Source organism: Crocodylus siamensis, chromosome 2 (assembly GCF_052110815.1).
Source record: "Crocodylus siamensis isolate JL-2025a chromosome 2, ASM5211081v1, whole genome shotgun sequence".
NCBI classification, from domain to species: Eukaryota; Metazoa; Chordata; order Crocodylia; family Crocodylidae; genus Crocodylus; species Crocodylus siamensis.
Genome location: NC_143396.1, coordinates 175,540,064 through 175,565,926, shown reverse-complemented (window position 1 = coordinate 175,565,926; position 25,863 = coordinate 175,540,064). Strand labels below are relative to the sequence as shown.

The 25,863-nt window shown below is 44.6% G+C and overlaps 1 protein-coding gene across 1 annotated transcript in view; it reads right to left on the bottom strand.

Moving 5' to 3' along the window:
- The window catches only part of LRRC56 (leucine rich repeat containing 56), a 121,016-nt gene that overhangs the window by 56,763 nt on the left and 38,390 nt on the right, over positions 1 to 25,863 (bottom strand). Inside the window, exons 3-4 of the mRNA XM_090034920.1 lie at positions 22,097 to 22,184; positions 11,297 to 11,357 (exon numbers count right to left, since the gene is read on the bottom strand). Of these exons, the coding sequence (XP_089891046.1) occupies positions 11,297 to 11,357; positions 22,097 to 22,184 (149 nt within the window). The remainder of the gene's footprint in view (positions 1 to 11,296; positions 11,358 to 22,096; positions 22,185 to 25,863) is intronic.

The window sequence follows — 25,863 nt, the reverse complement described above, 5'->3', positions numbered from 1 at the left end:
GGTGCATCTATACATGCACTTGACTGTGGAGTACACTAATTAAGTCTGCAATAAGGCATCACAGTCTACACATGTGCCAGTATCAGGACACAGTAAATTAATTAACTCTGCTGTAAGATAGTACCATCAGAGACAGTACTGTACTATCTTATCTGCAGTCATAAAGTGTGCTTAAAGGCATGTGTAGATGGTGACCTCCAAGTGCAAATAATGCCAGGTCAGCCCAGGCACCAGAACCCTGGCTCCTGCTAGCCCCTCTACCACCTCATGCCACCACCTGGAACCTGGGGCTGACCTTCTGTACCCCCTACCAGCCGGGAGCTGCTCCATTACAGCTTTGGGCACAAGTATAGATGCTGCACCCAGCAGCAGTTTTCTCCAGAGCAAACTGCTCCAGGGTTTATCACATTACATTAATTGAACGTAATCATGACTCTGGAAAAAAAAACCCTTGATCCACAGAAAATCTCTGGCAAAACACTCATTGATGTCATTCAGATCACACTTTTGGTCTTTTCTCCAAAACCAGAAAAGCTAGGAACTTCAAAAAATGATTTTAAGGCCAATGTAATTAATCTTTTAAATTAATCTATAAATTAACCTCCAGCAGTTAGAGTTATAAAAGAAACACCCAATACTACTAAACTCATGATAAAAGCATGAGCATTAGAAATACTGCAAGTGCTCATCATCTTGCAGGTTGAGCCTTTGGTAAGGGATTGCTCATTGCCCTACTCCCTTCCTATTCCTCATCCCCCCTGCCCAATTTTTTACTGGACCTCACAGCATCAGTTCTCCTTATATCTAGTTCACCTGTGCTCTTTTCACAATGGAGCATGGACAGTACCAAAGTTGAATGCTATGCAGACTGTGACACATATGCATTTTATTTATGTCTGTATTTTGGATTACAGTCCTGCGTTCCCTCTATTTTAGTCCTTCTATTCACTCCATTCCTGCACTCTCTCCGTGTGCCTTTTCTGTCTCCATTAAACCATACCCATGCAGCAAGTTAATCTCAGCCCCTTCACTGTCAGCAATAACTCTTCTGGTTACAAGCAGTCACTGAAGTGAGGTTTGGACTAGTCCAGCTCTGTTGAGATGTTTACTGTGGAGTTGACTAATTAGCTCCGTAGTAAAGTGCCAGCATCCAAACATGTGACCCTATTAGGCTTCAATAAATTAATAAACACCATCATAGGATAGTACTGCTCAACACACGTACAGTCCTATGGCGGTGTTATTTAGTGTGCCTCAATGCACATGTAGATACTAATTGGGGCTGTCTGGGGCACAAGGGTGCTACAGTGAGCAGCTGCCTGCCTGCTAGCCCTGCACTGTAACACCCTCCTGCCCCAGCCAGTCTCTCTGCAGCACACTGAGCCACATCAGAGCAGTCCCATGCTGGCAGGGTGACCCCTGGGCCCCCTGCCAGCTGGGGCTGTGCTGCCCCAGTTCAATGTGCTGTGGTCCTGGGTGCACATGCAAACACAGTACCCAGGAGCAATTAACTCCAGCGCAAACTGTACCAGAGTTTATTGTGACGCATCAATAGCACATGCAGGCACACCCAGGCAGTAGCTACCAAAGCAAACACTCAGTCTGGTAAACTGCTCCTCATACTATATATTTATGGAACCAATATCCTTGACTCTACATTTCATAAAAAAGATGCCTTCCAAGAAGACACAGACCTCTTTATTCATTACTGAAATTAAAATAAAAGCAATCAGATAAAAACATATTTCTTCTGGCCTGGCTTGTCATCTATATTTCATTAATTTTGAGATGGTTCTTTTTACTGGAATCATTAGGAAGACATGTAATACACGCCATTACAAGTGAAACACAGTTTTTAAGTTACACTTCAGAATAGGTTCCATATTTCCTCTGTGATTTTCAGTTCATAAATCTAGTTTCTTGGATGATATGAGATGGATGGAGGTCATTGAGAGGACCTCATAAAATAAATGCAATGCAGCAAATTAGCAAGGACCTAAAGTAATTCCTTTTTGTTATGCGTTGTATTCTCAAAAGTGGTTTCCATTTTTTAAAGAGATTAATAGGAGAAACATTTAAATTACCAAAATTTAGATCTTTGACTCCTAATCTAAATTTAATGTCCCCCTAGATAGCATGTAATCCTAAATAAATAACAGCATATTATAGTTATACCTTTCAGAATGAAATATCTCAAAGCAAAACAAACTTAATGAACTAACCTGCACAATAAAAGAAAACACAGACTTACAGGCAATGGTGCCCAACTGCATTCCCTACCAATGTAATCTCCAAAACCTCCAGAAAATCAACAATCAAGCCAAAATTAACATTGATCAGTGAACAACCCAATGCATCAGCCTTGTACTGAAACACATACACAAGTTCCCAATAAATTCCAGTATATAAACACATACAATCCACACCTCTATTTCCTTATAGCACACATACTTACCTCAACCTTCAGGCAGATAAGACTAAAGGCAACATTTTTCAAACACGGATATCTCAGTTTACAAACCTAAATATAAGTATCTTGACGTTCACAACACACTATTTCTTGTTTTTTATGAAATGATTATTACAATCCCTTTAAAAATGTAGAATATAGCACAATATAGTATTGGGCATTCTTTTCAACACTTTAGAGATATGCGAAATATCTTGTTTTCATTTTTTGTATATTTACCCAATGTTTTTGTGACAAGTAAATCTAAGTTGTTAAAGACAGATTGGACAACTTTTATCTGATAAATCTGCTGCTAGTTTTCAGCTTTCTAGTCTCAATCTTTTTGTCTTGGTGGCTATCTACAACTTTCAGGCGAATTATTCTTAGGAGGAGGAAAGTGCATTTTTCCTGCTGCCCTCAATTGTAACATATATCAGCTGTTTTCTGCTCAAGCTTTAAAGAAGAAAGAAACATCACCTTTGGGATAGCATCCAAGCACAGAAAAATCCACTTCAAAAAGTGAAATTTCTAGACAGTTGGGAGTGCCTGAAAACAGAGGGTTAGGATAGGAAATATTCTATGACATTACCTACAGCACTCACAGCTGCTCCCTTGATAGCATCTTAATTTAGAATGTTGTTTTAACAGGTATTAAATTGACACAATACAGATGTCCAAAAATAAAGTTCAAGTACACAGATTGTGCTTGTGTGCAGACTCTGTCCTTAAATACTCCAGGTTTATCAATGACGGATTGCTATGGATCGGAAGTAATGCATTAAAGATGCTGCTGTCTTGAGCTGGCACAGTTCTGGTCTGGGAAAGTTGCCAGGTTCTGGTCCCTCCTTTGCCTACTCCCTGTAATTTTATTTAATTGGCATACAGGAGACATATATATATATATTTTTTAAAAGGTGTTGGGTTGGTTTCATCGGTGCCCATGTGCCTGGCAAGTGTCACATACAGTATTAAAGAAAATATCCACCCCAAAACCGTTATAAATTATGTTTGCATGAAATACTGCATAGCTGAAAACTAACTCTTGTTTGTTTTGACAAGCAGAAAGATGTCAGATCACAGGAAATATTTTGTTAAATCTTTTCATGACAGGAGTTGGATTCTTCCACACAACAGCAAAATCTCACTACAGCGTCAATTCACATAAGCACATAAGTGCTTCCTTAAACTGGGGCCTGAATACAATACCAATGCAGCCGATTTAAATATTTTCACTGAACCATTTTGAGAAGGAATAGCTTTTTGGACCAAATCAAAAATTTTCATTTTACTTGAATAGTTCCTGGGTTTTTTTTCACTGAAACTTTTCATTGAATAGTCCACTTCTAAGTAAAGGTTTTTATTTTTAAACAATTTTTTTGCACTGAAATATTATAAAAAACTATTTGGTGTTCCACTAAAAACCACATATTTCTGGCAAGAAACAAATAAAATAAATAAAAGTATTTTTCTCAATGTCATGCTTGTTTGACCAGCTGTAAACACACTAATCAACAAAAAAATCCCAGAAGACAAAAATAAACAAAAGCAAAAGGAGGACGGACTCACAGTAGCATATTCCATCAAAGCACAGAGTTCATTTTAACTGCCTGGGTGCATCTACACATGCAATTAATGCAAAGCAATAAATTCTGGCATATATTGCACTAGAGTTTATTGCTCCCAGGTGCCACATTTATACGTGCATGGAAGACTGCAGCACATTGAGCCAAGTTACAGCAGCCCCAACTGAAAGGCGACCTGGAGGGTCAGCTGCTCCAGCCCAGCTCAAGGTGCTGTGGAGGGGCTGGCTAGGGCATGAAAGTGCTTCAGTGCAGAGATAGCCAGCAGACAGCCCCATGCTAAAGCACCCTCATAGATAGCCCCAGCCAGCCCCATCAGCATGTACACATGCGTTGCCGCAAAGTAAAAAAACCTCTACCTCAGGACAGTACTTGTATATACAAATACTAGCCTATGGTAGTATTTATTAATTTACTGCAACCTAATAGGGCCATACATGTAAACATGAAGACTTTACTGAGGAGCTAATTAGGCAGCTCTGCAGTAAACTTCTCATGTAGACATGCCCTCTGTGTCTTAACTACCATAATAGCTCCAAAGTGACAATGAACCTGATTCTCCACTGCTTTCCATCTTGTGATTAACCGTGCACAACAAGTTTGAAATAGCGTTATCTAAAAAAGGTTTATCTAGCTCTTTCTACAAGCAAAAAACCCAACACAAACCTTACATCAAATTCCATATTTTCAACTCGCTTGTTTAAAACTGGTTTTCTGGGAAGTCTTAATTTACATTAATGTCTTAGAAACTCAACTGTCCTCACAAATTTATTCAGTAAATGGGTGACCAAGCCTCAGCCAGTTAATACTTTTTAATAAACAATTTGACCCTTCAGGTCTTCATAACTAGCCAATAACATGAGGCTACATGACAGGCAAAGATTAAAGCAAACACAGGAGCCAAGGCAGGTCAAGACTTCAAAAAGAAGGAAATGTCATGTTTTTCATTTCAGGAAGAGGTTATTAACTTTTATTTTTCCTGAAATGACTCAAAATCTGCACAGCTGAGAAAATTTTGAGTCACTATAATGGGGGAAAAAAGGGTCCTGAAGTCAAAAACATATATTCTTAGTTTTGAAGCCTTGCCCTCCCTTAGCTGCTGGACTCTTTGTCTTCTCTAGGAATTCCTACCTGTGCTGACAGAATGTTATTTCATGGATCCTCCTCAAAGCTTCCCCCTCATCATCACTTCTCCCTCTATACCTTATCACTAGCTAATTTAATTCACAAATGCAAACTCAACTACTCTATTTATACTGATGCCTCACAGCTCTACCTCCACATCAAAAAACTAGTAACAATTAGCAGGAAAGGCAGGAGGATCAGTACTGTGGTACTTAGGTCACCTGGAAGTTTTCAAATTAGCAGGGCCTTATTAGATTTGTACCAGAGTACTCAAGGAATTGACTAAAGTAATTGTGTTGCCATTGGCCATTTGAGAACTCAAGGTCAGGTGAGGTCCTAGAAGACTGGAAAAGGGCAAAAAGAAGTGCCCATCTTAAAAAAGGGAGGGGACGGGAGTGGTAACAGGACCAAATAGAACTATGGACTTGTACATTTCCTCTGATACCTACAAAGACACTGGAGTATATTAACAAACAGCCAGGTTTGTAGGGAATAATGAGGTGGTAAGTAAGAGGCAGCATAGATTTGTCAAGAACAAATGCAGAACCAAAGTAGTTTCCCTCTATGGGAGAGTAATAGGGGGGAAGCAGTGGAGAGGAACATGCACAGGTGTTCTTGGGCAGTTTTGAGTTATCACTTGACTAAACTTCTTCTCCCATTCCTTCCTACTACTTTCTTTGATTGCTATGGACAAAGTTACCATCTTGCCTACCACTCATGCCCATGATGTGCGCAACATCTCTGACGATATCCTCTTTCTAGACCATCACATCCAAACTGGGTGCATCTACATATGCATTTGCTGCAGCACCAGTTGTCTCATGAGTAAACATTGCCAGGCAAGCATACACATTTGCAGAGAAGTAGGAGCAGATTTGCTGCCATTCTACTCCCACTTCCCAGGGCCCTGCAATGGGCCCCAGCTGCCACTGGGGGCAGCTCCAGACTCCAGCTGCAGCTGCCAGCAGCTGGCAGCCCTCTTCAAAGGCCAGACCTGCTTGCTGCTCTCTGGCCAGTCACTTTCCCAGCCAGGAGCAGTATGTGCACTGCAGGGACAGCACGCAGCAGTGCTCTCCTCCCTGCCTCTGCCTCCTTGTGCTATGGCTGCTCCAACCCCTGCCCCTGGCAGCAATGACCAGCACCCCGCACTCCTGCTGGCCACTGCACGGGCCCTGCTGGCCCACCATGCCAACCACTGCCTTAGGCCACAGCCATCTTGCCCCTCCTGACTCCCCCACATGCAGTTATTCCCTGTCTGCCGTGTGTCATCCCAGGGCCACTGCCACGCACCAGCTGCCTCCACCCTATCCACCTGGCCAGACCCTGCTGGGCCAGCCAGGACTGCACGTCACCCAGACCACCTGGGGCAATAAACAGTGGCTGGAGGTGTTCTGCATGACCCGAGCCACACCCGGGCCACCTTCCAAGATCTGGAGCAGCTCCAGCCACACCTGGAGGTCCTGGAAGGTGTCCCAGGTCATGTGGAATATGGAATGGCAGCACACTGGCATGCAGCTGTCCCTACCTGCAAACACCTGCCTAGCCCCTGCCCTGCTCAAGCTGGCTGTGCCCACCAGCCTACAGTACACCATTGGAGGTGCCACCTTTTTGCTATGGACAAAGCCACCACTGGGGAGGCCATCTTGGAGGTGTGTGGTGCCCTCCAGGACGTGCCTGGGGACACCATGCTGCATGTGCACAACCCCCTGGTGGTGATGGTAGGGTTCCATGCCCTGGGATTCCTCCAGTGCATCAGGACCCTGAATGGGACCCACATCCCCATCACCTGCCCGCACCATGGAGACCACCCCTACTACAGCTGGAGGGACTTTCACTGCACGTGAGTGCCAGCTGGGCAGACAGTACCCACACCACCTATATCCTCCAGAATTCCAGCCTGCCAGCCCTGGTAAAGAATGGGCACTTTACACTAGGGCTGCTGAAGCTGCAGCTGGGTGCCATAGTCATCCCATGGACCCCACTTACCCACTCCTATCTTAATTCATGCAGCTCTACACCAGCCACCTGGACCCCTGCCAGGCCCATTTCAACTGCTGCAGAGGCCCTGGGGGGGCTCTACACCCACCAGTAGGGCACCAGGTGCAGGGAGGTCCTGGAAGATCACGTCTTCCAACACTCCTTGCTCTAGCCCACCTGCACCGCTACCCATGGACCCCCCAAATCCATCTGCCCATCCCCAGCACCACACTCACTGCAGACATGTCTCACAAGAACAAGTTTTTATTTCCCTCACATCAAACAAGACCTCCCCTCCTCCCTCCCTTCCCAACAAATAGAGTCCTCCTTCCCCACCTCAGTAAACAGAGCCTTTTCACTACCCACCCCACCCACCAGCAATAAAACATCTTCTTCCCCATGAAAAGTTTGTTCAGTGTCCTTTGTGTACCATCCTGGGGTGGGGGGCCATGGGGTGGGGATGACTACAGGGCAGAGAAAGACCTGGAACAGGCAGCCAGCATCTTGGCCTCTGGCTGCTTCCCTGCAGGTATGCAAACCACAGCAAGTGCAGTGGTGTGGGGTTAACCCAGGGGCAACGGCAGCCGGTGTTCCCCCTGGCACGGGCGGCTCCCCCTCAGGAAGGTGGAGTCCAGGCCCAGCACAGCCAGCATGTAGTCCTGGCCCTGCTTCAGGCAGCTCTGACTCCATGCCCATGTGCAGCCGGGGTGAGCAGCAGGGCTGGGCCCAGGCAGGGAGTCTGGATGGCACCAGACCTGGGCCAGGGACTGGGCCAGGGGTTCCTGTCTACTGGAGGCAGCACAGGACCCCCTCCCAGGCCCACGGGAAGGCCAGCTGCTGGGCAGTGCATGGCTGCCAGAAGGCAGGCGGGACTAGGGTCAGGAGCCTGACCCTGGCAAAGGTGACCACCAGGGTCAGAATGATGTCCAGCAACCAGCAGTCATAGTTCATGGCCTGCACTACCCAAGCCAGGATGGCATGCTGTTCCCACAGGACCTCTACCTGCTCATGCTCCAGGGCCAGGAGCTGCACCCAAAACTCCCAGTCTTCCCAGCCTTGTGCCTCCTTATGGGTGATGTCCTCTGCCTGCCACCTGTCCTGATGGGCCATGTTCTCTACCTGCCACCTGTCTTGGTGGGCCATGTATTCTGCCCACAACCTGTCCTGGTGGGCCACATCCTCTGCCCGCCCACCCAGCCCAAGCATCTCCCAGCTGGTCCTCCAATGCTGTGACCAGGAGGTCCGGGAGGAGGGTCCTGTCCAGGATCCTCCTCTGGTGGAGCTGGCACATCTGCAAGGCCACAACTGTTGGCAGCAGTGACCCTGAAGCTGCACCCCAGCTGCCAAAGGCTGCCTCTCTTGGACCTGCAGCTGCAGGCACTGTAGAGCCATGAAACAGAAGCTCTATAGTGCCTGTTTGTGAGAGTTTACAACATTTCAGAGACAAGATGCTCTGTACCAGAGGCCATATACTGTCTGGCCTCAGATCGGAGGTTGGGTGTACACAGGTGACCACGGACCTTGGTAAGTCAGTCTGGCAGGCCCAGGCCCAGGCAGCCACCGGCTAAGCCCCCCATCCCTGCTTGCTCCCTTGGGGCAGGCAGACTGCTGGGTGCTGGCAGCCTGCCTCCCCCCCCCCGTTCCTAGGCTGGAACAGGCCAGGCTCCTGACAGCACCTGCTGCCACGGCTCCAAACCCTACTCCCCCACATCCTCCTGCATGCCATCTGCTCTGCTGCACTGCTGCCCAGCCCATGGCACCTGGGCTTGGGGGACACAGGGCTCCCAGCCGACTGGAATGAGGAGCTGCCTATGCTCCCACCCTCTTCACAGCGGTCTCCTCGGGGGAGGCACCCTGGGGCCAGCCCTACCCTGCCCATCACTGCACCTCAAGTGTGCTCCAGGTGGTGCATGAGGAACTGTTTGTGCAGGAACTGTTGTACAGTGCCTGACCCACTATGCCCTGCTGCTGCTGATGGCCATGGTGCCTTGGGTGCACCTGAGCTCCTGGTATGGGACCCTGAAATTATGAAAGAAATTGCACAGAGAATTCAGAATGTTCTATTACGGATCCTCCTCATAGCTTGCACAGAGAATATGAAGACCAAGCAGGTCTTTGTTTTTTGGTTGTTTTCTGGCAAAATTATTAGCAAGGTAATAATCCAATTTATAATGAAAAATTACTTTCAGCTTTAACCAAGAAGAAAAATACAGGCTCCCCATTACATTTATTTCTTAGAGTAACTATTAAGTAAATATGGTCAGTCTGATGCTGATACAGCAACTAAGAGGATGAAGAATCAAATGCCCTATGTTTGGATTCTCTATAGTCAGTTTAACCTTTAAAGAAAATGATTTTCAGGCTACAGCAAATGAGGAAAAGATCACATTTAATTCAAACATTTAAAAAAACAATTTGCTGTAGATAGCATCAAAACTGGTTTGAACAATGTAATTCCCCCTTGCCATATATTTTTTTACTCCTGTGCCACTCTGCAGCAATATTGTGATCTTATGCTTTTTCTGGTATTAAAATGATTGTGGCAATGTAAATTCAACATTTCAATGGAAGTAGGTAGAGAAGGGCTGGCAGGTAAAAATGCCTTCATTTAAACCAGGGGTTGTCAACCAGTACTTTGAAAGGTCCCAGAGGGGACGCAGGGGCAGGCAGGGACGGAGCGCCACTAACCTGTGCTGCTACCTCATAGGAGCAGGGCGAGAGCAGGGCTGCACTCCACCATGCCCCCACTCTGCATCCAGCCATTCGACACCTCCCTGGGAGTACACTTATTAAAAAAGGTTGAATGCCCCTGATTTAACTCTCTCTCTCATATATATATATATGTGTATATGTATATGTATCATACATACATATATGTGTGTGTGTGTATAAAATCTTATGCAATCGTTAGTTAAGGAAAACAGGGAAAACTGAGAAAAAAAAGTGATAGGAAAATGGAAAGTGACATTTTTAAACTACTGTTGTCTAAGGATATTCTACTGAATTGGAGTCCTTCTTTAAAAAGAAATTTATGATTGAAAGAGCAGTTTGTAGTTGAAAACTGATTCAAAACAAGTAACACCATGGGGTCTCATATTTTCCATTCTCTTAACGACCATCAGATCAAATCTACTTAACTTGCTATTAAGAATTTTTTTTCCAGTGGCCACTCCCAGAAGTTCAGTCAGGGATCTAAAAGCAAAGCTATGGTCATTTGGTCTCCGGCATCATTGATAATATAAGCTAGAACTTTGTTAAGTAATGAAATGATACATAAAACTTCAAAGAACCCAGTGAAGTCCCTTATGAAGTGTCTTTGTTCTACTGAGAATTTTTAGAACATTTATGTTTGTCACCCATGTCAGGTGACATGTTTGGACCCTATTAACAATACAACTATCAATAAAGACAGAGCAGATCTATTAAACAGGACTGCATTTTACATAACCAATTTGTTGATGGTAACTTACCATTAATTAATTAATTACCAAGGTTAATATGAACACCAACAGCACAAAGAAAGGAGATGTGTCCTGACCAAGTAGATATCCTTTCACCTCTTGACTTCAGCCGTCTCTGAGAATGTAGCACTAATAAAGTAATGGAGCTCAGCAAGCCAGAGATCAATAATTTGATTGACCCTCAGTTGGCATAAATACATAGAGGTAACTCACTCACTTCAGTAGGGTTAAGCTGATTTATACTGGCTGAAGGTCTGGCCCAAGGGCTACAAACTATTACATCCAACAGTAGAAGCACTCCTAAACTCAAGAGGCAGAACTCACAAAGAGAAAGTGGTACACAACAGTTCATCCTGAAAAAGCACATCTTTAGAAGCCACCTAATGACAGACAGAAGGTAAAATCTTGGCCCCCAGTGAAGTCAATGGCCTGCATTGATTTCAACAAAGTCAGGATTTCAGTGCAGGTTCGAAGCTGGTATATATTGGTGTAATGCCACGGGCACCATTGGAGTTAGGCTGATTCATAACAGATGAGGTTCTGGCCCTAAAGGTGCTGGTTATAGGACATTATACCTGTATATACTTTCCTAGGCTGTTTTTCAGAGAAAATATGAATGCAACATTAATAACATTTTACTATCAAGAAAAGAGATGAGCAGGTGTTGTTCATTATGTTTATTCCAATTATAGCTTCTTTCTTACCTCACAGACGCAAGCAAGCTGTTGTTCAATTTCAATTGCCTCAGACTAGGAAGATAGGCACCTGTGGGTTCAGAATAAAGAATCACCTTACAGAACAGTTGCAGAATAAAGGAAAGACATGGCTACATCACAAGCTTAAATGCTCCACACATTTTTCTAATGCATTTCTTATCTGTCCTGGCCATATTAAATGTGGTAGACTGTCTGACCTCTTCTCAGAAAGTTAATGAGAGTGGCTTCACAGTTACAACCTCTGAAATATCTGTTCTGAAAAATGCCACGTGGCATTTTCCCAGACAAGAACAAACAAGAATAGTCTTCCCTGGTGACTTTTATGTGCTGTTTGATAAGATTCTTTATCTTTATTGACTAACACAGCATAATTCAGAAGAGCTCAGGGTGCCTGTGATTTCCAGAGTTTGCTCTTGTTTTTTCCTTACACGTTTTTCCTATTCTGTGACAAATGGTGTTGTAGTGGCAATGATTGTTGAGTGGTATCTTTTATTGGACCAACTTACAATAAGTGGTGACACAATTTGTATATACAGCCCTGATAGCTGAGTTCCTCTTCATTTGAGGAATTGAAATCCCCTTTCCATACCTTCTAATTCTTGAGCTGTTGAGCAAAAGGTATTATCTTACTTGTCACAAAGTTATCGTGTTGATGTCGTATTTATCATGATCCCCAAATCCTACCTTTGTTTTACTAGGCATTATTTACTTCCATGTATTTTCTGCACATTTTCCATTCTTTACTGCTTGGCTTTTCAAATTTCCTAATTATGAGTAATGCTAGATTTTTATATGCTTATATATTCTTTACTCCTCTGCCTCACCATGGGTTTGTTTTAGCTGATTTCTAGAGACAATTCTGAAACAAAAGCATGAAACCAACTCCTCCCAGCCTTGGAGTTCTTAGGATATTGGCACAAACTGTATTTTTGCCCCCAACTCTGTTAATTGCTGACTATTTTTGGACTATGCAATTCAATTCAATGTATCTTATTTCCATCACTACAGGTGAAATAGAATTTAAAATGCTGTCCCTGTGCATCCTCCTGTCACTATATTTTTGTGACTGTATTTTATAAAATGCACTCCAGTTCAGTCCTCTGAACCATGGGAAACATAGTGTCTCCTTACACAACAGGCACATGGCTGGTGAAGTTGGGCAGCAGACCTGGCACAGGGTTGCATCCTCTCTCTTTATACTGGGGAAGTTTAATATCCCTGGCCAGTGGAAAATCTCCAGTATAACCCTACGGCAGCACTGATGTTCATTCTCCTGCCCGTATGTTTTCTCCAAGCTATAAGAGCAGCACCACCGGTTTTATGCAATCAGGATCACTGAAAGGACAGAAATTTACAATCTTGAGAAGTATTTTTATGAGCCCTAGGGGTAAGCCATCTCTGGCAAAGATGATTTAGCAGTATCCAAGGAAAGGAAATCATTCTAGCCTTCCTTTCAATTTGATAAAATAAGTTTGACAAAAGGCTCTTGGGATCCCCAGCTCAAAGATTGCTCTGCAGCCTATCAATAAAACTCCCTTTCACCTAAAGAGTGACTTTATGCCCAGTGCTCCTGGAGAGCAATAATCACCCACATACTCTTCTGCATTTGTTTGTACTGGCTTCTGCAGGAAGTAACAAAACAATCAGAGGCTCAGAAAATGCCTTGGCTCTCATTTCTAGCATTGTGGAACTCTAGGCTCCATTTGAGACCAGGGCCAATCCTACTAGACACTGAACAGAGACAGAGCTAAAAGACAGCCCATGCTCTACAACAAAGCGGACAGAGGGGTCAGCAGGGGAAAGAAGTTCTGGTTTCCTCATTCTGAAATGGGGAATAGAGGCATAGAGAGGTTACATGACTCGCCCAAGGTCACAAATGTATTTTTGGCAGAGCCAAGAACTATACACTGATCTTTTCAGTCCAGTCCAGTGCCCAGAGGCACAACTAGGAATTTTGTCATGCAGGATAGGGGTGCCCAGCACCAGAGAGCAGGGTTGGTGATTTGGGCTCCATGGAGGTTGCCCCCTCTAACTCAGTGCCATGGGCTCGTGTCTTGCTCGCCTACCTCTAGTTAAACTACTGCCAATACCTAATTAATACCATCCTTTCTAGTAGGTTAAATGCCTAGGGTATAGTGTAACAAAGCCCAAATGTTTTAATATGACAGTAAGTTAATAAGGATGTTTGACTCATTTCTCTGCAGCATTATAGAAGAACTGAAAATATTAAGAACACTAAATATTCAAATTAAATCCTGAAGAAGGGGAAAGTGGCAGCCTTCTTGATTCACTCCAAAGGACATTCTACTAAATGCAGAAAGGGCTGGTGTGAGAAAACAAATACAGAAGGCGAACCCAGGGCCAAATTAACCCTTTAGTGGGCCCCAGGCAAACAAACTCGTGGTCTGGTATTTAATACTGTGTATTTATATTCCTTTTTTTCATTCAATAATTATGATATGTAAAATACGCAGAACTGGGCCCCTTCTTCACTTCGGGCCCAAGGCATGTGCCTAGTTTGCCTGTGCGTTAATCCAGCCCTGGGGGAACTATGAAAGGGATTCAAAGAGGTAGTGGAGGTGACACAGCCGGAATGACGGGCCAAGGAGATTATTTTAGCAGTGAGTTATTTAGTTATTTCCTGTAACCCAATCCTCCGTCTCAGAAATTATACTGTGCTTTGGCACAAGCTCTCTCTGGTAACTTCTAGACTGTTCAACTCTACTGGGTTGTTTAGTGTACTAAAATAAAACAACCCATATTTCTCCAATACCACATGTTCCCTCTTGAAGTTTTAAGGTCAATATACAGTTGCTTTGTTGGTGCTAGAAATTCCTTGTCTCCACTTATTTTAAAAATCCCAACCCCTTAAGTAAGATATGAGGCTAGAAAACTGCAGTAAGAAAAAACCTGACTTTGCTATCTTCATTTTGAGAAACTCTTTGTAAAGTGCAGTGTACAATTATAGATTTGATTTTAATCCTAGTGGCACATTTTCCTGTGTACAAAGATGAGTTTGAATTTATTGCTCAGTTTAGCAAACTCTCTGGCTCTAAAAATATTAACAATATATCACTCCCAAATTATTCTCATGCTACATTGACTAGATTGAAAAAAAAAAACACAGTGTAGAAATATGCTTACAGGTAGAGTGTAGATGTGAGCAATCTTATCTTTTCTATAATTGTCCTATTTAAGATTCTCTCATTAAATATTCTTTTATGTGGTTTTGAAAGCAGAGATCAGCAAAAATGCAGTAGTGTCAAACCACTCAGCTGCACTATCCCAGTGAAACAAAAATTAAATGGAGGAGCAGGAAGAGATCAATCAACACCCTTTTAACCCTATAATCAATGCTGTACCCATATTATTTTGTAGTTGATTCATAGATTTTCACGGTTCTTCAGCATGATCCATAGCCAGACTCTTCCAAGGAGAGAGAAGCTACAAAGATGAACCTTCCACTGCAGGTAACTCACTATATCTTTTATGTCCAGACCCAGAATATGCACTTTGTAGACTCTTAATCCCTTTGCTGAATAACAATGTATTTCCTATTATTTCCAGGGCTGCACATCACAGGTGAAGCAGAACTGTAGGTATTGCTTTTCTTTTCCTTTTTTTAATTTTTAATTGTCCTTATACACTGGGTAATATTTGCCTGATTGACTCGGACCAAGGAGAAAACATGCAAGATGCTGGCTTTGTTGTATTCTAAAAACAGAAAGAAATGAACTTCTGTATGAATACTGTACTACTTGCTGTTTACATTATAGTTTTCTTCAGGCAATCCTGTTCAAGCTGTTCTTCAGTTATACTAAAAAGCCTCTGAAATCCAAGAACCTGGTATGATATCAGGTATACACAAAACGAATGAGTGACAATAAATTGTTTCAGTATTAGTCAACCTATGCATTTTGTTGATCCTGAGATACAAAACAAGCATGTGAAAAGAAAGTTCTTTTCTATCTGTCTACAGCAACTTTGTCCCTCAATTAGCAAATTTCTGTGGCCCCAATGAATTTTGCATGTGTCATTCTTTAATTCCTTGTATTAAACACAGAAGAAAATAAACACCATAGCTGCATTTGGAGCTCTTTTGACTGTACTGCTACTCTACAGAACAAGTCTGAAGTAGGTACCAATGTCTAACTGACCATTAATCTTTAATATATTGTACACTTAGTGATTACTTTGACTCTTTATACAGTCACTTACCAGGAGGGGTGATGATTTCCATGCATATTCTAAATTTGACCTGTATGTCTGTTCCTAATGGATACTTTCTGCAATGCAATTGTAGATATAACTGCAGTATCTAAAGATGTGCCCAAGCTAGATTTATTCAGCTCAGGGACAGTCTTAGTGAAAATGCAATGGCATAGGCTTTGGCATGAGCTCACTGCCCAAGTAAGTACTTGAGGTTCCCAGAAAATTTGTACAACCCATGCAAAAGGCCACATCATTGTGTTTTCACTGGGACTGTTGCCTGAGCTAGCTAGGATAAAGCTAGCATGGGCATAAGTACACAGATTGCAATCACACCTTTCTGTCAAAGTAGAGATGCACTCCAGATATTCCACATGTCCACGGTTGCCACACAAACAGCTGATAATGGCACTTAGCCTTTTGATCTTAAAAATAATCAGTAAATGGAACAGGAGGGAGGGAGATGGATCTCAGCACCTTATGTGGCAAGTTATTTGTGCCTATTTTTGTCTCTTAACAGAGACTTTCTTTGACAGTCTTTTCTGCCAGCCTGCAAAAGAGCTTCCTACATTTCACTAGTATCAAAGAGCTGTGGCCTCACCCAACAAAAGCAGCAGTCTCAGAGACACATAATCAAGTTAGAGGGGCTGCCATGAGGCACTAATTGAATAAATAAGGGTGCATAGCATTGTGGGTAACTTGATTCTTAGCTATTAAAATCACTTAGGAATAGGAGAGCAACATAGTACCTTAAATGACTGTATCCACCATTACTTTCAACAGGGATTTCTATATAGGTTGGTCAAGAATACAACTCCAGATCTGTCAGCAATCAAAACTAAAGGGATTAATTAAAAGAATTGAAATAGTTTGTCTGCTTTGCTATAAATTGCACTCTACATTCAGTGAAAGGAAACGGCACAAGTAAGTCCAAGTGCCATGAACCTGGAAACAAAGTTTGCCAGGAAGGTTCAAGTATTTGTCTGCTATACTGTAAGGATAAGGCACGCAGAAAATCAATCACTGGAGACTTCAGTAATTCCTTTATACCACAATAGGGCTCAATGTTCATGAGCCACCATAAAACCCATTATTGTTTTAAAATAGTGCATGTCACAAAACTTTTTACAAGAGTCTGCTTTGAAATGGTTTTGCACACAGATACTCCTCTTCACTATGAACCTATAACTAGGGGTAAAGGCTTGCATGCCAATATGGGGAAAGGTCAACAGGATGACTCTTTAAAGTCCTCCATTTCCCCAAATGGGGTAATGGGGTCATAAATGGGGTCATGCCGAGGAAAAAACTGGGAAGCACTAATCTAGGGGTTTCTATGACTCATCTCACTATAGTATATGAGCACCTCCCAACGATTCAAAATTTAAAATAATAACAATACTTTATCATCCTCAAATAATCATAGCAATGAATAATTTCTTGATGGTAGGGGTGTTACTTGTGTTATGCAAGTAGGGAAGGTATGGCAGAATGGCTAAGTGACTCAAAAGCCAGAGAGAAAGTCAGTATCAAAACTGGGTTTAAACTGCAGAAATCTTTGACCCAATAACTGCTCAGTAAAGGATTGTTTCAGTTGTAGATGTTGCCTTAGAGAGTGTTCGCAATGAGTTTGGCACCTTCACTGGAAAACTTTGGGTACTGCCCTCTCCAAAGAGGCAACTTCTCCTGAGATGCCTACACAAACCTTGGTCCCATACCCAGCCTTGAAGAGCTGTCAGGTGAAGTAAGACTATGAATACCCAGTGACAATTACTGACAGTCCCCAGGCCAACTTTTTACTCTAGCCATCTGGTGTCACTTTTGTGTGTATTTTTAGACAAACTTTTGAAAAATAAAAGCTCAGATGAAGCCTTGATGTTTTGTAGGTCCTCTGAACCAGTGACACCATGCAGTTTTGGGCTTTTGTACTTCCCAAAGGCCAGCTCTTGGTAGAAATGATCAGACATGAACTGAATGGAGTCAGGGGCAGCGCGCACTGTACTCTGAAGCCTATCTGAGGGAAATGCAGAGTAGCAAAGTTATTTCAGTACTTGGAAGAAAAGAAAACCATGAGCTGAGGGGGACGCAGGGGAAAGGAAAAGAGGTCTCTGCCATGGTGATCCCATTTTAACAGATGTCCCCAAGACCTGACCAATCATCTCTGTGAAGAATAATTGACAGCAAAGCAAAGACTGAAACAGGCACTGATAGGAGCTACAGGTTGGGAAAAAAAATCTCACTTCGGCAAAAAACATGGAGGATAAATGACTTTTAACTATCTTATTATCTCTCATGTAAAACCACATAGGAATAGAAGTTGTAGTGTAAGAGTGATGTTGTAGCTGTGATGGTCCATAAATTATGTGAAAGGCAAGGATTTCTTAGGGTGATATCTTTTGTTGGGCCAGCTGTATAGTTGGGATAGAGCTGGAGTGGAATGGAAGCTTGGCTTTGGAACTGAAAAGCACACATAGGAATCATACACAGGGGTTTTCTTGTGAACTAGTAGCTTCTTGTGGAGATCAGCCTGAGTACAATCTGAACTGTGAAGAAAAGGGATGTAATTATACATTAAATTATCAGGTGCATATTGTGAAAAGACCTGTGAACCAAAAGAGAAAAATTTGAAGTGGCTGGACAAATCAAGACAACTGTCCCTCCATCTTACTTCTTTCACTACTCGCAATAAATCTGTGCCGAAAGAAAAGACCTACTTACAAAGGCTGGCCATGGTGTACTAAAGGTCCATGCCCAGACTTCAGTGGACTGTGCAGGAAAATGCATCACTTAACTAAAAATATCCTGCTATCAAGTGCCTAGAGTTGGATTCTAAGTACAGAGAGCAAGAACGTAGCATGTTACCATAGCTACAGTGTTGAAGCAGGGTGGAAGAGCTGTTTTTGGCAATAATAAGAATCAGCATGTTGGTGGCAGTGCTGGAGGATCAGCTGGAGGACTCACAGGCCTGGTGGGTAGAGGACATCTCCTGCAAGGATGTGCAGGACTGGGAAAACCGGGGGGTTCTGGGAACAGCTCCTGGCCCTGAAGCATGAGTGGCTGGACCTTCTGCAGGAGCAGAATGCCATCGTGGCCCAGGCAGTGCAGGCTGCAGATGACAACCATCAGGTGCTGGACACTGTTCTGGCCCTGGAGCTCACATTCATGCTGCTTGCTATCCAGCCCCAACCCTAGCCCCATCTGCCTCCTGGCAGCCATCTGCTGTCCAGCAGCAGCCTGAGAGAAGGTCCTGCACTGTCTCCAGCAGCCAGGAGCCCCTGCCCCAGACCCTGCCCTGGGTCTGGCACCACCTGGCACCCCTGCGTGGACCCATCCTCGCTACTCAACCCAGCTCCATGCAAGCATGAAGCCAGAGCTGCCTGACATGGGGCTAGGACTGCATACTGGCCATGCTGGCCCTGGCCACTAGAGGAGGAGCCACCTGTGCCAAGGGACTATTGGCTTCTGTTGTCCCTGGGCGAATCCTCCACCTGCCGCACTCACTGCAGCATCCACATCTGCTGGGGTGCTGGCTGTCCTAACTGTCCCCACCCCTATGGCCCCAGACCCGAGGACAGCTCACAAAGGACACTGTAAATAGTTTTCACAGGGAAGAAAGTTTTTATTGTTGGTGGCTGGGTTGGATGGTGGAGGGCCTCTGTTTGTTGAGAGGGAGAGAGGGCCTCTGTTTGTTGGGGGAGGCTTTGTTTGTTGGGGAGGCAGTGGAGAGGGGGCTCTGTTTGATGCAAGGGGAATAAAAACTTGTTCTTCTGACATGTGTTTGCAGTAAACGTGGTGCTGGGGGTAGACACAATAGGGGGTGCCATGGGCAATGGTGCAGGTGAGCTACTGCAGGGCATGCTGGAGAAGGTGGTTGGCTATGGCCTTCCATACTCAGTGCCCTGGCCCCTGCTGGCAGGTATACAGCTCACCTGAGACCTCAGCAAGGTGGGGAATGGCACTGTTTCTGCCACTGCAGGTGGTGCTCCTGCTGTCAGGCATCCTCCATCCACCACACCTCCTCTGTCCAGGCCTCACTGAACAACTCCCCCTGGGTCTATCAGTTGTCTGATGTTATGCAGCATTGCAGGCTGTGACGCTGACCCAGGGGAGGTCCTTCTCAGTGAGCTTGAGGTGGACAGTGAGGAAGCACCAGCATCCTTTGAGATGGCCAAAGATGTGCACCAAGGCATGGGTCTGGCACAGGCAGTGGTTAAAGTGGAGCTGGCAGGGGTCCAGGTTGTTGGTTTAAGGTTGCATAAGCCAGGGCAGAAGCAAGTAGGCAGGGTCTTTAATGAAAAGGAGTGGGATAGGAGTGGGGCAGGGTCTTTAATGAAAAGGGAAAGCTGGGTCATAGTGCCCAGCTACAGGTCCGGCATCCTTGGCATGAAGCAACCAGTCTCCATCAAGCCTGGAAGGCCAGAGTTCCAAAACACGTGGGTGTCATGGGTGCTGCCTGTCCAGCAAGCGCTCATGTGCATGAATGCCCCTCAGTCGTCCATGATGGCCTGGAGAACCACGGAATGAAAGTCCCTTCAGCTTTAATTGGGGTAGTCTTCATGGGTTGGGCAGGTGATGGGGATGTGGCCCTGATGCACTGGGGGAAGCCCAGGGCATGAAACCCTAGCACCACCAGCTGGGGTTAATGCATGCAGAGCACTGTCTTCCCCACCACATCCTGGAGGGTTCCACATACATCCAGGGTGGCCTCCCTGGCAATGGCTTTGTCCATGCCAAACAGGTGGCTGACATCCTTCAGGGTAGTGGGTGTGGCCAGCTTGAGCAGGGTGAGGGCCAGGCAGGTGTCTGCAGGGAGGGAAGGCTGCGTGCCAGTGTTCTGCCACTCTAGGTGTGGCTGGAGCTGCTCTATGAAGTCCTGAAATGTGGCCCAGGTCATGTGGGACTCCTCCAGTCACTGGTCATTGTCCCAGGTTGCCATCGCCAGTCCTGGCTGGCCCGGTGGGCCCAGAGGTGGTGAGGCTGGAGGCCCATGAGGGTGACAGCTGCTCTGGTAGTGGCATCCAGAAACCACTCATCAGTGTCCCTGCCAGCAGTAGCTGCATGGAGGCAGTGGCAGTCCTGTGGGCCAGGCAGGTGGTCGTTGCGAGGAGGAGAGCCAGGCAGGGTGACGTAGCCATGGGCCAGGAGGTGGTCTGTGTGGTGGGCTAGCAGGGCTAGCGCAGCAGCCAGCAGGAGCCTAGGGCGCTGCTCATCGCTGCTAGGGTCAGGGGCTGGAGCAGCCACAGCATGGGAAGGCAAAGTGGGCAAGGAGAAAGCTGCCACATGCTGCCCCTGTGCTGGATAGGCTGCTTCTGGACAAGGAAGTAGCTGGCCAAAGAGCAGTGAGTGGGGTTGTCTTTTGAAGAGGGCTGCTGAGTGCTGGAGCCTGGTGTTTCTCACAGTGGTGGCAGAGGTCCATTGCAGGGCTGCAGGAAGTTTGGTGCTAAGAGAAGCAAATCTATTCCCTAGTCCCTCCATGTGTAGATGCCTACCCAGAAGCACTTAATTCACAGAAGTTTACACCCGAGTAAACTGAGCCCAGATCAAATGCATGTGAAGATGCACCCAGTAAGGATCAGATACAAATACTGACTGATTATCCATAAGTGAAACCAGACCATGGTAACATAGGATCCTCCAATCTGTACACCAGTGAAGTGGCAGATAATGCTTTGGTCCCTTGATTCGCCAGTGACTATAACTGATTGTGCTACTGTACAAGAGGAAATCTTTTCTTGTGCATTTATTTCCGCAGACCAACTGAAGAATAAGGGGCCAAATTCTTTAATCTGGCTAAGACCATAGATAGGAAGGTGAAGGAGGTTCTAAGCCACCATCTTGGCCATAAAGCAGAGCAACTTCAGGACTGCATCATCTTTCACTCCACTGCATGTGGCCTGAAAGGCATCCAGCCTGCACTCTTATTCCCAGATACAAAAGAGCCCAAAAGGATGGCTCCATACCACCAGAGGTTTCCTATTCACAAATGAAATCCTCCACTGGGCCCTTAAACAGAATTTAGGCTGCTTTGTGCAACTGGAGTAGCACAAAACAGCCTTAATGGACTGAGGTATTGTACAAATGCTAATTTAAAGTCCATGGGAATTGAATACTGTTTGCTACACCTTGGATTTGGAAGTTGGCTCACATTTCCTCTGAATACGATCCAGAAAAAGTGGTAATTAAGCTAGACTGGAATTCTCTTATTTGTTTTCCTTTGAATGCAGTGTTATTCATCCTAGCAGGGTAAATGCAGACATAAGGTGCCAGCAAAACAAGAAGCGGAAAAGCTCAATGAAAACTTACTGTCTTACTAAAAGCCATAGGAACTGAGCGGAAATTAAACTCGACTGGCATCGCTCATTCCAATTGAACAGAATATTCATAGTTCTACTTGTCTCTTCACGGGAAAAAGCATGGAGGAAGAGTGCTAATTAATCACCCAGATGTTTGTGCTTTAAGACAATCTCTAGCAAGACTGTTTCCATCTTTTTCTCAGCTTCCATTCCTAATATTCAGAGTGCTTCTCCTCTAAGAAATGATAAATGAAAAGTTAAGAGGTAGTAAAAGACAGTGTTTTCTCACCAAAGTTTTGCAAGCTGTTCTCTCTTGTGTCTACACGCATCTCTAGGGCCTTCACTTGTCGCAGATCATCCACCCCTGTCAGTGCTTTCTGTAAAGATAAGCAGAGATAGATGTGCATGAGCAGGCAATAAGGCAAGTGACAGGTCAGCAGAAAGGTGTGGAAATGTTTCTACCCAGAACTTACTCAGCATGGTTCTCTAGATCCCAATGGCTGCCTATAAATATAACATTAAAATAAGGCTGTATATTCTAAAGTAATTCCTTCCACTAACTTCAAATCACTCAAGACTGCATATAACATCTGCGTTGATTAGCAACAAAGAAGCCTTCACTCAGAGTGAAATACACCCCGTGCTGTGACTCAGCACTAAATTGATGTGCAAATTAAACTTAGCGTAAACATTATTTTGATGTCTACAGTGCAGCATATGCCCTGAGGTAGACCTGTGCATGGGAGTGAAATTTACCCTTAATGCATACGTAACCAAGAAGATGCATGTAACAAGACTGAATAAAGTAGGCTATGCTGCATTATACTCATGTTATTTATTGATCCTTTTAGGCCTAGAATGGCAAATGAGATTAGTGTTTTGGGGTAAAGATGGCTCACAGAGGTCTGATTTTTTTCAGAAAGTGTTGAGAAGCCACCCTACGAAAAATGGGCACCTTCATCAAGGTGTTAATTTGGGCATCCAGACATGAAAGTACCAACATTTTTTTTTTTAAATCTTGGCTGTAAGGCCTAATTCCATAAAGTGCTAAATAGTAGGTAGTGAATGCAGTCCATGTTTTGCAAGGTCCCTTCCAGACATTCAGGTAAAGGCGCAATGGGATCTTATGCGTGATCCACACAGTAATGTTTCCTGCCACGCACGCATGATTGTAGGACCAGGAATCAGACCCTATCACACCTTATTGCCAATGCAGGGGTCACCTGACCCAGGTCCCCAGTCATGGAGATGTATGAGGATAGAAGCCTACAGCTGATGGGGCTCCCAGCTACAGGAGTACATGGTGCTTCCCATCAGCTGCAGATTCCCAGGCTCAAGGGCGCACCTGGACACACATTCAATTAGTGGCACGATAGGAACCAGCCACAAAGTTGTAATACATGTTTTGTGGAATAACTTTGTGGCTTATTCCCTTTTTTATCATTACTATGTGGGTGGAGCTAGCAGCAATGCCCCATCACAAAAATATCTGAGTATCTTAGTTACAGACTTTTAACACCCATCATCATCCGTTACTAATTAGTATGTGGAGAAGAATTTCATTTTCTTTGTAGACAGGGCTGCATTTGGTTCAGTAACAGCTATTTGTTAACTTTGGTACAGTATTTTTTGTTTGAGTTTGTTGCAGGTAGGTCTTGCTTGACCAAACTAATTTCCTTTTATGACCAGGTGACCTATCACCTGGACAAGGGAGAAGAGATTGATGTCCTATATCTTGACTTCAAAAAAGCCTTCGATCTGGTATCCCCTGATCACCTCTTGGAGAAACTGGCCAATTGTGGCCTTGGGTACACCACAATGCGCTGGCTGGGAAATTGGCTCAGTGGCTGGACCCAGAGGGTGCTAACTGACAGAAGTCAATCGTCATGGTGCCCTGTGACCAGAGGGGTCCCCCAAGTCTCTGTCCTTGGACCAATATTGTTCAACATCTTCATTAATGATGTGGACATTGGAGACAGAAGCAGACTGGCCATGTTCGCCAATAACACCAAACTTTGGGGCAAAGCATCCACACCCAAAGACAGGAGGGCGATCCAGGCTGACCTGGACAGGCTCAGTAAATGAGCAGACAAGAACCTGATGGCATTTAACACTGAAAAATGCAAGGTTCTCCACCTTGGGAGGAAAACCTGCAGCATCCTTATAGGCTCGGCAGTGCTATGCTGGCTAGTACTACGGAAGAAAGAGACTTGAGGGTCATCATTGACCACAAAATGAACGTGAGCCTGAAATGCAATGCTGCAGCTAGTAAAGCAACCAAAACGCTGGCTTACATCCATAGATGCTTCTCAAGCAAATCCCAGGACGTCATTCTCCCCTTGTACTTGGCCTTGGTGAGGCCACAGCTGGAGTACTGCGTCCAGTTTTGGGCCCCACAATTCAAAAAGGATGTGGAGAAGCTTGAGAGAGTCCAGAGAAGAGCCACGCGCATGATCAGAGGTCAGGAAAACAGACCTTATGATGACAGGCTGAGAGCCATGGGGCTCTTTAGCCTGGAAAAGTGCAGGCTCAGGGGTGACCTGATGGCCACCTATAAATTTATCAGAGGTGACCACCAGTATCTGGGGGAACGTCTGTTCACCGGAGCACCCCAAGTGATGATGAGTTCGAACGGTTATAAACTACTGCGAGACCGTTTCAGGCTGGACATAAGGAAGAATTTCTTTGCTGTCTGAGCCCTCAAGGTCTGGAACAGTCTGCCATTGGAGGTGGTTCAAGCACCTACTCTAAATGCCTTCAAGAGCAAATTGGATGCTTATCTGGCTGGGATCCTATGACCCCAGCTGACTTCCTGCCCTTTGGGCAGGGGGCTGGACTCGATGATCTTCCGAGGTCCCTTCCAGCCCTAATGTCTATGAAATCTATGAAAGAATTTCTTTACTGTCTGAGCCCCCAAGGTCTGGAACAGCCTGCCATCAGAAGTGGTTCAAGCACCTACACTGAACACCTTCAAAAGACAATTGGATGCTTATGTTGCTGGGATCCTATGACCCCAGCTGACTTCCTGCCCTTTGGGCTGGACTCGATGATCTTCTGAGGTCCCTTCCAGCCCTAATGTCTATGAAATCTATGAAATATCATGCCATTAACTGATTAAATGTGTAACCAGGTCACAATTTAACACACAATTAACTTGTAAATTACATCTTACGTATAACATGTTGCAGAGGCCCAAGAAATACTCAACAACCCCTTGCTGGATCAGTCCCATAATAACCAGAATCCACAGCAATCAATGCATCCATACTTTTTTAAAATTTGGTTTTACACTATTACAGGTTGGTTTAAACCTTGCTGGCACTGACCAATGTAATAACTGCCTTTTGTCCAGGTTAATTGTAAGGAAAAGGAGGGTGCTCTGAGTCAAAACATAGGTACATGTCACTGCCTGAAACAAAAACACCTCAGAATCTGATCATGAATTTGGACTACATGCTAGAGGATGTATGGCCAAAAGAGAAGCAAGCAAAAGCACAGAGTGAGTTAATGGTGACTGAAGCCAAGAAATTCTGTTGTTTTCTCCTGCCTGTGCTCAGGGAAATGATTTAGAATTTTCTTTGTAAATAAGCACGGCTGCATGACACAAATACCTTACTACATCTCCACTTTCTTCTCCTAGCTGAAATAATCTACACCACCCAGAACAGGCTGAGTCTGCAGAGGTAATAACATCAGGCGTGTTCCCTTTGCACTGCACTTGAGAAAAGGATATGGAAATGGAAAGCCTATAAATGGTCCCCACATATAGGATAATTTTTTTAATTATAAAGTTACATCATGCTTTGTTTATTTTCTTTTTTTATCTGGAGACCAACTTTAGTGGAAATGATTCACTGGATGGGAATGTGTGTGAGGCCATCCCTGTTTATGTGTTTTGGGAAAAAACCACAAGCACGTAGCATATTTTTGGCATAGGGATGTGAAAATTATTGTATTCCCATTCCTCAGGTAAAGTTCAGATGTAGTGTAAGTGGATGTGACTCCATCATCTTTAATGGATCTGTGACTATATATACATACAGGCCAGGGTGGAAA